The sequence below is a fragment of the Artemia sp. Qi Xiang Cuo genome, chromosome 5 (genome assembly GCF_049724085.1).
Source record: "Artemia sp. Qi Xiang Cuo chromosome 5, ASM4972408v1, whole genome shotgun sequence".
In the NCBI taxonomy this organism is placed as follows: Eukaryota; Metazoa; Arthropoda; class Branchiopoda; order Anostraca; family Artemiidae; genus Artemia; species Artemia sp. Qi Xiang Cuo.
The window spans coordinates 6,403,442-6,415,691 of NC_142798.1; the positions used below are offsets into that span (position 1 = coordinate 6,403,442).

Consider the following 12,250-nt stretch of genomic DNA (forward strand, 5'->3'; position numbering starts at 1 on the left):
CAGATTTTACTGATCAAATGATGCGACTGCGGGATCCGGCTTCTTCAACACGAGTTTCGCAAGGAAAGTTTGCGCAGAAATTTGACCCATGGATTACTGAAGGTATTTTGACATCGTTAAAACATAAAAATAGAAATTAAGAATTATTTAAAATTACAGACACCTGAATTGTTTGAAGATCTCACAGTTTATAGCATTATTCGTTTTCGAGAAAATTCGTTTTCTTTTTCTGAAATTAAGCCTCATGAGATTGAAAAAGTTATTCTGAGGCTTAAACGGAGTTTTTCTAAGGACGAATTTGGATTTTCGGCTCAAACCGTAAAGCAAATAGCGTCAAGCATTTCACCTTTGTTGGCACATATTTTTAATCTATCACTTATGCATGGGGTTTTTCCTGAGCTTTTGAAAAAACCAAATGTTATAGCATTACCTAAAGGTGGGAGTTCAACTGACCCTTCAGATTATAGAGGCATTTCTCTACCTTCGATTTTCAGCAAAATTTGGGAAAAACTTGCAAATAGTCAATTACAAAAATATTTATTTGATAGTAAGATTTTACACACGTCTCAATAGGGTTTTATAAAAGGAAATTCAACTGAACTGGCAATTCATGAGCTTTTACTAAATATTAATGATTCACTAGATGAAGGCAACACGCGTTGGCGATTTTTCTTGATGTGGCCAAGGCGTTTGACACCGTAAATCATTCGTTGCTTCTTTTTAAACTCAAGTCTTATGGGTTTTCAACACAAGCTGCTAAATTTTTTGCATCTTACCTTTCTGGGAGACGACAAGATTGTGTTGATAAATCTCGTGATCTCCGTTTAAGGAGTGCCTCAGGGCTCTGTCCTTGGGACTATTCTATTTCTTCTTATTATAAATGATTTGCCAGAAGTTTTGCCTCTTTGTAAAATTATAATGTTTGCTGAAAAAGTAGTAATTTTTGCTTCTCACTGGGACCTATCAGTTCTTTTCCAGAACCTCGAAAGTACGTTACTAACTGTATCTGATCGGTATTCAAGGAATTTACTAGCTCTTAATGAAAAAATGCCAATATACGCTATTTTCGCGAACTGGATCAGTAGTGTCAGATAGCTTCTCTCTTTTCTTGAATGGTCTTGAATTAAAACGGGTAGATCAGTTTAAATATCTTGGGATCATTTTAGATGAAAATTTGTCGTTTCATAAATATGCAAAAAACACTGTCGTTAAAAACTTCCCGAAATATCTGCATGCTAACTCGTTTTTTTCATTTCTTTCCTAAATTCATTTTAAAATCTATTTATTATTCGTTTGTCCACTCTTATATTCTTTATTGCATTGTGTTTTGGGCATCTACCTTTTAATCTGTTTTCAAATCTCTCCAAATACTTCAGAATAAAGCAATGAGGACTCTTTTTAATGTTGATTGCAGATCTTCAGTTAGACACCTATATGGGACTTCAGGAATTTTTTATTTCGACCAACTTCATTCAATTTCTATCTCTAGTATTTATCACGATTATCAATATAGTAATTTACCTGTAAATTTCTCCGGCATTTTTCCAACTAATTCTCAATTTCACAATTATCCTACTATCGTTCAGACTTTTCTTGCGAAATTCGCCCGACATCGAGAGCGGGATTCAGCATCCCTCACACTGGGTCAAAAATCTGGAACTCAATTCCAGCATCAGTTCGAGAATGCAGCAACAAGCGACATTTTCTAACACTGGTGAAGAAATATCTTATGACATGCTAAGCATTTTGTTCATTAGGGTTTTCTTTTTTGTTGTTGTAAAATTTAGTTAGAAAATGGCTGTGTATTTTCGTTGGCAATATTTTCAGCGCTAAAGTATGCCACCAGGCATGTGCGCTGTTTTGTGACATTTATTTATGTATGTGTTATAAATAAAAATATTCTACTCTACTCTACTCAATAAAAAGCATGACAAAACCTGAAGTAAAGCTTGCTTATGTAAATAGACACCCCCTTCCCGCCTAGGCCTAAATATAAATCAACTTATGAAAGGTGACGGCAATCACCCACAAAAGACAAAACTAGAAACGACAAAAAATCAAATAAAAAACCATTCGATAACTCCCATCATCACTTCATCAAGTCAAAAATCCAACAGATTGATTAATTTGATAAATAAGGAAACGAGGTTATAATTAGAGGCTCGTTTATCAGTTGAGCATGGGGGAAACGTTTCAACTTCAGCTTGGGAATTATTGGTAAAAATTATAAAAAAAAGTAACCAAAGTATAATGTGCTATCGATCAGTTCGTGGTGGCGAAATGTAAGTAAGGAATGATCCGGCTCAATAGCAGCTGAAACTGTGAAATTTTGATATCAATAGATATATCCAAAGAATCGGCTTATTATATTGATTCCAAATATATACGATTCATCAAGTTTAGTCTTACTTGTTCATTAAGTTTAGTTTTTACTAATTATATTGATGAACCACAGGCTACAAGCATGAGAAAATTTTCCTCATTTTGGAAAAAGGAGGTAAACACCCTCTAAAAATCAAGGAATCTTAAAGAAAATTACACCATCAGATTCAGCGTATCCGAGAATTCTGATGTAGAAGTTTCAAGTCTCCATCTGTAAAAATGTGGATTTTTGTATTTTTTGCCAGAAGAAACATCACTGATGCGTGTTTATTTGTTTTTTTTTTCAGGGGTGATTGCATCTAACCAATAGTCCTAGGATACCGAGAAAGGGCTCATTCGAACGGAAATTAATAGTTCTAGTGCTCTTTTTAAGCGACCAAAAAGAGTCGAGGACAACTGGCCCCACTCTCACCCAACTTTTTCTAAAAGTCATCAGATCAAAAATTCTGAGATATCCATTTTCTTCAACATAGTTGAAAAGCCCAGTAACTATATCTATGAGGATAACATAACCCCCCAAAGGCCCTGAAGAAAGGTTTGTAGGTGACGAAATTTGCCCATTGTTTACGTATAGTATTTCTTATTGGGATGTATGTAGACATTTCACGGGGAAGGGGAAGAATTTTCTGCTGGGGGAAGTTTCTACGGGGATAATTTTCCATGTGGGGGGGGGGGGTGAAATTTCCAAGAGAAATTTTACACGGGAGGAATTCGCCAAGATTCTTATACACATTCCTTTTATTTGTCTTACTTTCCCTTCGCCGAATCAATTTTACATGTGGAGAAACTAAGGAGAATTGTCTGGGGGAATAATTACCAGCTTGGAATTGTCTAGAGTGTTTTCCCGAAGGTAAGGGGGGGGGGATTTTCCACGTGGGAAATTCTCCACGTGAGAAATTCTCCAGGGAAGAGTTTTCCACAGGATAACTTCTCCAGAAGGAATTATATATGGAAGAACCTTTCTACGGGAGGGGGGGGGGTATTTGTGAGAAAAATTTTCGACGGAGGGGGAATTTCCGGCATGATTTTAGATTTTTTATCTGATTTTAGTTTTTTCGGAACAGAATTTGTGACTCAGTTTTCCACTAATTTTACTGATTTTTACCTAGGTTTTACTAATTTTCGACTTATTTTCGACTCGGTCAAAAATTTCGGGGGGGGGATCAAACCGGGTAACCCCCCTGGATACGGCCGTGGGGGAGGGGGCCTAGTTGCCCTTCAGTTTTTTGGTTACTTCAAAAAGGGTGCTAGACCTTTTAATTTTATTTACGATCGCTTTTATTAGTAATTAACATAAGTTAGGAGCAAAACCCCTATGCCTTCCCAAGACCAGAACAAAATTTGCACTATACTGAAAAAATATAAATGTTTTTACCAAATAATATAAACATTTTGATTACTAAATATCAGTATATGTATATTAAACTGACAGTGCAAATTCATTTGTATTTTTTCAGTAAAGTGCAAATTTTGTTCTGGCCTTGGGAAGGCATAGGGGTTTCGCGCCCAACTTATGTTAATTTCTGCTCGTTTTGAGTTAGAATCGATCAATTATTGTAATTTCTGTTCGTTTTGGGTTTCATTTATTTATCGATGCTGATTTGTGGTAGTTTCACGCTTGGCAGATTGTTTGATTTTATTTTTTCTCATTTTTGGTCTAATTGAATTCTTTACTTTTCTTTGAAAAACTTATTTTGTGGATAGCGTTTTTAAAATTAATTTTTGTTCGTTTTATATTGACATAATCCTTTGAGGGAAAAATAAAATATTACTTTAAATTTTTCAGTGTTTTAGTCTCTATAGTTGGGTCTGCAAAAGTTTGATTGGATAGGTTTTGGAAAATGATGGGCGTGAGAGGGGTGTTAGTTGCTATCCAATCACTTTCAACTATTAAAAAAGGCACTAGCCCTTTCAATTTCCAATTGAATGAGCCCTTTTTGAAGTTTCTACGACAACTCTTTCAATAAAAACTTTATATGACCCAGGGCATAACATACAACCCTTAACCTGAGGGCTGTGGGGGGAGGGGTTGTCATCCTTAAAGACCTAATTTCCAAAACTTTCAACTACGGTGACTACAATGGCTATCTAAAAATTTGGATTGGATGTGTTTAAAGAAATTGTGGGCGTGAGAGGGGGGTTAGTTGCCCTCAAATCACTTTTGACTATTAAAAAGGGTACTATCCCTTTGAATTCCAAATAGAATGAGTCCTTTTTCAAGTTTCTACGAAAAAGATTTCAATAAAAACCTTATATGCCTCCAGGCCATAACTTATAATCCCTGCGCTGAGGGTTGTGGGGGAGAATCCTCGTCAAAAATATAATTTCTATCTGGAAATCAACTACGCTGAACAAAATGCCTATCTCAAAATTTTATGGGATGTGTTTCGGGAAAAGTTGGTCGTGAAAGGGGGGTTAGATGCCCTCCAATCACTTTCGACTATTAAAAAGGGTACTATCCCTTTGAATTTCAAATTGAATGAGCCCTTTTTCAGTTTTCTATGACAGATTTCAATAAAAACCTTATATGCCTCCAGGGCATAACTTATAATCCTTGCCCTGAGGGTTGTAGGGGACTGTCCTCCTCAAAAATATATTTTCTACCTGGAAATCAACTAAGCTGAACAAAATGGCTATCTCAAAATTTTGATTGGACGTGTTTGGGGGAATAATGGGCGTTGGGGGGGGGGGGGGCTAGTTGCCCTGCAATCACTTTCGACTATTAAAAAAGGCAGTAGAACTCTCAATTTACAATCGAATGAGCCCCTTTTGAAATTTTACGACGACCCCTTCCATATGGAGTGCCCTTCTCTAAAGGAAAAAAATCATATATAGTACATTGTGCCAATATCGTTCTTATATGTCCTCAGGGCATAACTTAAAACCTTTGTCCCGAGGGATGACGGTGGAGTGTCCTCCTCAAAAATATATTTTTGGGTCTTGGGAAGGCATAGGGGCAAAACCCCTATGTCTCACCAAGACCAGAACAAAATTTGCACTAAACTGAAAAAATATAAATTTTTTTACTTTAATAACTTTAATAAATCAAATAATATAAACATTTTGATTACTAAATATCAGTTTATGTATTCTAAACTGACAATGCACATTCATTTGCATTTTTTCAGTAAAGTGCAAATTTTGTTCTGGCCTTGGGAAGGCATAGGGGTTTCGCACCCAACTTATGTTAATTTCTGCTCGTTTTGAGTTTGACTCGATCAATTATTGTAATTTCTGTTCGTTTTGGGTTTCATTTATTTATCGATGCTGATTTGTGGTATTTTCACGCTTGGTAGATTGTTTGATTTTATTATTTCTATTTTTTTGTTTAATGGAGTTCTTTACTTTTCTTTGAAAAACTTATTTTGTGGAAAAAGTTTTTGAAATTAATTTCTGTTCGTTTTATATTGACATAGTTTTTTTCAGGGAAAAAGAAAATAATACTTTAAAATCCACAAACCTAATCAGGAGTGGGCAGATACTATAAGGACGTAGGAAAAAATACTGAGAATAGATTCGTTATCATTTTCAATTCGGGTAAACAACTTGATTCAATAGCGTCCTAGTAGGAGATATCGGTCGCGGCTGATAGAGGAAAAAGATCAGAGCTATAAGAATTCATAGGAGGAGCACGGAGGCAAAAAAGATTCTTAGTTTGGCCTGCAAAAATTTTGATTGGATGTGGCTAGTTGCCCTCCAATCACTTTTGACTATTGAAAAGGGTACTAGTCCTTCGAACTTCCAATCAAATGAGCCTGTTTTGAAGTTTCTATGCCCCCAGGGCATAACTTAAAACCCTTGCCCTGAGGGCTGGGTGGGAGTGTCCTACTCAAAAACATATTTTCTATCTGGAAATCAACTACGCTGAACAAAATGGCTATCTAAAAATTTTGATTGGATGTGGTTGGGGGAATAACGGGCGTTGGGGGGGGGGGGGGGTGGCTAATTGCCCTCTAATCACTTTCGACTATTCAAACGGCACTAGAACTCTCAATTTCCAATCGAATGAGCTCCTTTTGAAGTTTCTACGACGACCCCTTCCATATGAAGTGCCCTGCTCTAAAGGAAAAAAAATAATACATTGTACATTTTGCCAACATCGTTCTTATATGCCCTCAGGGCATAACTTAAAATCTTTGCCCCGAGGAATGAGGGGGGAGTGTCCTCCTTAAAAATGTATTTTCTGTGTGGAAATCAACTACGCTGAACAAAACGGATATCTCAAAATTTTGATTGGACGTGTTTGGGGGACTGAGGGGATAGGTGGGGGGGGGTTAGTTGCTCTCCAGTCACTTTCGACTATCAAAAAGGGCACTAGCCCTCTCAACTTACAATCAAATGAGCCTTTTTTGAAGTTTCTACGACAAACCCTTCTATAAAAACCTTATATGCCCCCAGGGCATAACTTATAACCCTTGCCCTGAGGGTTTTGGGGGAGTGTCCTTCTCCAAAACATATTTTCTATCTGGAAATAAACTACGCTGAACAAAATGGCTATCTCAAAATATTGATTGGATGTGTTTGGAGGAATGGTGGGCGTGGGGGTGGGGGGGGGGGGTAGTTGCCCTCCAATCACTTTTGACTATTAAAAAAGGTACTAGCCCTTCGAAATTCCAATCGAATGAGCATGTTTTGAAGTTTCTACGACAACACCTTCTATAAAAACTTTATATGCCCCCCGGCATAACTTAAAATCCTTGCCCTGAGGGTTGTGGGGGAGTGTCCTCTTCAAAACATATTTTCTATCTGGAAATCAACTACGCTGAACAAAATGACTATCTCAAAATTTTGATTGGATGTCTTTGGGGAATGATGGGCCTGGGGGGGGGTAGTTGCCCCCGGATCACTTTCGACAATTAAAAGGGCACTAGCTCTTTTAACTTCCAATCGAACGAGCCTTTTTTGAAGTTTCTACGACAACGCTTTCTATAAAAACCTTATATGCCCCAGGGCATAACTTACAACCCTTGCCCTGAGGGTAGTGGGGGAGTGTCCTCCTCAAAAACATGTTCTCTATCTGGAAATCAACTAAGCTGAACAAAATGGCTATCTCAAAACTTTGACTGGATGTGTTTGGGGGAATAATGGGTGTGGGGGGGCATTTGCCCTCCAATCACTTTTGACTATTAAAAAGGGTACTAGCCCTTCGAATTTCCAATAGAATGAGCCGATTTTGAGGTTTCTACGAACACACCTTCTATAAAAACCTTATATGCCCCCAGGGCATAACTTAAAACTCTTGCCCTGAGGGATGTGGGGAGTGCCCTTCTCAAAAGCATATTTTCTATTTGGAAATCAACTACGCTGAACAAAATGGCTATCTCAAAATTTTGATTGGACGTATTTGGGGGAATTATGGGTGGGGGGGGGGCTAGTTGCCCTCCAATCACTTTCAAATATTAAAAAGGGAACTAGAACTCTAAATTTCCAATCGAATGAGCAGCTTTTGAAGTTTCTACGACGACCCCTTCCATATGAAGTGCCCTTCTCTACAGGACAAAAATAATACATACTACATTGTGCCAACATCATTCTTATATGTCCTCAGGGCATAACTTAAAACCCTTGCCCCGAGGGTTGTGGGGGAGTCTCCTCCTCAAAAACATATTTTCTATGTGGAAATCAACTACGCTGAACAGAACGGCTATCTCAAAATTTTGATTGGATATGTTTGGGGGAATGAGGGACGGGGGGGGGGGGGGTAGTTGCTCCCAATCACTTTCGACTATTAAAAAGGGCACTAGCCCTTTGAATTTCCAATCGAATGAGCCTTTTTTGAAGTTTCTATGACAAAGTCTTCTATAAAAACCTTTTATCCCCCCAGGGTATAACTTAAAACCCTTGCCCTGCGGGTTTTGGGGGAGTGTCCTACACAAAAACATATTTTCTATCTGTAAATCAACTACTTTGAACACATTGGCTTTATCAAATTTTTGTTGGGATGTATTCGGGGAAATATTGGGCGTGGGGGGCGTCAAGTTCCCCTCCAATCACTTTCGACTATAAAAAAGAGTACTCGCCCTTTGAATTTCCAATTGAATGAGCCTGTTTTGAAGTTTTTACGGCAACAGCTTCAATAAAAACTTATATGCCCCCAGGGCATAGCTTAAAACCCTTGCCCTGAGGGTTGTGGGAGAGTGTCCTCAAAACACATTTTCTATCCGGAAATCAACTATGCTGAAAAAAGTGGCTATCTCGAAATTTTGACTGGATTTCTTTGGGGGAATGATGGGCGTGGGGGGGGGGGGGGCTAGTTGCCCTCCAATCACTTTCAACTATTAATAAGGGCCCTAGAACTCTCGATTTCCAATCGAATGAGCCCCTTTTGAAGTCTCTACGACGACTCCTTCCATATGAAGTGCCCTGCTTTAAAGGAAATAATGCCCTGCTCTAAAGTGCCCTGCTAATAAAGGGTACATTGTGCCAAAATTGTTCTTATATGCCCTCAGGGCATAGCTTAAAACCCTTGCCCCGAGGGTTTTGGGGGAGTTTCCTCCTCAAAAAGATATTTTCTATCTGGAAATCAACTACGTTTAACCAAATGGCTATCTCAAAATTTTGAATGAATGAGTTTGGGAGAATGATGGGCGTTGGGGGGGGGGGGGGTGGCGAGTTTCCCTCCAATCACTTTCGACTATTAAAAAGGGCACTAGAACTCTCGATTTCCAATTGAATGAGCCCAATTGAATGAGCCAGCGTAGTTCTTATATGCCCTCAGGGCATAGCTTAAAACCCTTGCCCCGAGGGTTTTGGGGGAGTGTCCTCCCCAAAAAGATATTTTCTATCTGGAAATCAACTACGTTGAACAAAATGGTTATCTCAAAATTTTGATTGGATGTCTTTGGGAGAATGATGGGCGGTGGGGGGGGGGGGGGTGGCTAGTTGCCCTCCAATCACGTTCGACTATTAAAAAGGGCGCTAGCCTATCCAATGTCCAATCGAATGAGCCCTTTTCAAAGTTTTTACGACAACTCCTTCGATACGAAGTGCCCGAGTATGGAGAAAAAAAAACACATTCTGCCCACATCGTTCTTTACTTAGGCAGTGCTAGCACGCTGCCTATGATTATACTAAAAGGTAACTAAAAGGAATAAGCTTAACTATTGCTCTCCTTGTCGTTTGTTTGTATTTTTGTGTCTTAACTCTTGACATTTTTAGGTATATAAATTTTAAAGTTTAGAAAAAAGTGAAAATTCAAAATTTTGACTGATATTACTAGATTTTTATTACTAGTTCCTTTTTTTTTACTAGTTATTGAATAGTTTGTTCATTTATTTACACAAAAATTTGAGAATCCTTGGATGTTGGTTTCCCATTATTTTGATTTGTTCCTTTATATATAGAAAAAAAATCAAAGTATTTTAAATAATCTGTTATAGAATTTTTTTTTCAGTATCCTTTATGCTGACATTGTTGGCTTCACTGCTATTTCTTCAACCTACCCCGCATCAGAATTGGTCAGAATTCTAAACGAACTATTTGGAAGATTTGACAAGCTTGCCCAAGTAAGGTTAAATCAATTACTAAAGCAGGCACATATTTATATGTTACTTTAATTCTGGTTGGCCAATTTCTATGGATGAATATAATCATAAAAGTTACGACACGGACCCTTTAGCTATATGTTATAGGAGTTCTTGGTCAACAGTGAGCAATGGCTGTAAAATTCATTGCGAGGTGTGAGGGGGGATGCCAAATAATTGACTAAAATTTGAGTAACGGTGGAATTATTTAATCCTAATTGTTATTTAATCTGATCCTTCTAACCGTCAAATAGCGATCAAATCGGATAAAAAAAAGGAAAAAAAAATCTGGGCTTCTTTCTTTTATTTTTGCAATTGAAAGGCCCTCAGCTGCAACTTTCATCTTCAATTGGTTCTATTCCGTCTGAATGTATATCTCAAGTCACCTGAACATCAGGGACCTTGAATAAACGCCATTTCCATAAAATTTTACTGTTTACTGTCAGGCTGACTTCTGTCAGACTACTCATATACTGTCTGAAGTTACTCAAACATTCCATTATAATAAAATCTCGTTGAAGGCATGTTATAGGTCGTTACACAAAATATTTTAAATGTTGTGCTATGTTTTTACAGGTAGTATTCTAAAATGTCAATCTCATTAATTTATTAAAAGAGTCTCTTATTTTATACAATTCTTTGTTTCGTGAATGGGATCTAAAACCTTCAAACCCTCTCCATGGTAACCTCACTACTCCTACTAACAGTTCATGGAGGCATAAAACAGCATGAGAGCAGCAACTGTAAATGCCCCCCTCCTCTGATATCTGCTAAGTGCTTCATTCTGTATTCCCTTTTATGAGCTCCCCGCGTCCTTTAAATCTTTCCATATGACCTCTTTCAGTTTCACTTGAGGACACCTTATTTTTTTTTCGCCAGACCCATGAAGCTACTGTACATATGAACTTCACTTACAGGAAAAAAGATACGTGGTTTTGGCAAATTCGTTTACTGCAAAACAATTTGAACTCAACATTTTAATACTGGAAGAAAATCACACCAATATTTTACTGTTGTACATACTTAATTTATTTATATTTTATTTAGTATCAATTATTAGCAGAACAATTAATAAAGCCACATATCCTCCGAATGTCAGGTCATGATATGGAGGAGGAATAAGCCTCCCGCCTCACAAAAAATTTTGGAGGCATCACGCACCCTTCTCCTAAACAACACAATGATCGACCCACTGGTTCTTCTCCAAAATAGTTTCCCATCCTCATATGTTAAATTTAATAGGGTGATTTTCGCTAAGATCCCTCGACTGATTTTGGGGTATTTCACCATTTTCTTATATCAAACAAATTTTCTAATGTTCATAGCTTTTGATGGGTGGCTTTAAGCCTTAAGAATTTCGAATGTTCAGAATCACCCTAAAAAGCTGACTGTGTTGATATATGTAATGTTATCTACATGCTTTCTTTTTAAAGTTTTGGTTATTGTTAGCCGTAGCCGCTTCTTACTCACAGTTCTTAACCACAAACCGTTTGAGTTTAAATTGAAAGCGAACTATACGCTTTACAAAGCGAAAAGATGAAACCCCAAGGAAAATAAGTAGCGAGCTTCGAAAACATGCTACAAAACACTGAGTTCGCGACAAAAAAACATGGCCTTACTTTTACGAAAAAATTTTGCCGACACAAGTCACAAATTGTGAGAGCTGCAAAAACAGAAGGAATCAGGTTTTTTTCTTGTGGGTATAACATCATCACTCCAAATTAAAGAAAACAGAGAGAAAGTATGGAGTCAAAGTCAATTTAACCTTGAGAAGAACAATCAAGAACAATCTTATGTTGTCCAAGAAAAGGACGAATAGGACCTTGTAAATTTTGAGGGATAGACTACGACCTTGATATTTTTTCCAGGAGCTGCTCAGAACAGAAATTTTAATAATGAAACAATAAATGCTGAAAAGTTTGGGAAAAAGGAGAACAACGGTCAAAGGTTGAAAAAATCAGAACTCCCAAGGTAAATGGATGACACAATGGAAATAATATAGGGCCTGCAAGGCAAATCTATCAAACAGTTCGTGGTAACGAACTGTAAGTAAAGAGCGACCCGGCTCAATGGTAACCGAAACTCTAAAAAACGGATGGCAATAGCCAAATACTTTGATACCAATAGATACATCAAAAGAATCAGATTTTAATACTGATTTCAAATATATAAGTCTTATTAAGTTTAGTCTTACCCATCAAATGTTACGCGCCTGAGAAAATTTGGCTGATTTTCAAAAAAAGGGGGAAAGACCCCCTAAAAGTTATAGAACCTTAATGAAAATCACACCATCATATTCAGCCTTTAAGAGAGCCCTACTGTAGAGGTTTCAAACACCTATCTAC

At 37.5% G+C, this 12,250-nt stretch overlaps 1 protein-coding gene across 1 annotated transcript in view; it reads left to right on the plus strand.

Moving 5' to 3' along the window:
- LOC148951747 (adenylate cyclase type 3-like) overlaps positions 1–12,250 on the plus strand; it is a 97,481-nt gene that overhangs the window by 47,401 nt on the left and 37,830 nt on the right. The window contains exon 3 of the mRNA XM_089088663.1: positions 9,776–9,887. Coding sequence (XP_088944789.1) covers positions 9,776–9,887 — 112 coding nt within the window. The remainder of the gene's footprint in view (positions 1–9,775; positions 9,888–12,250) is intronic.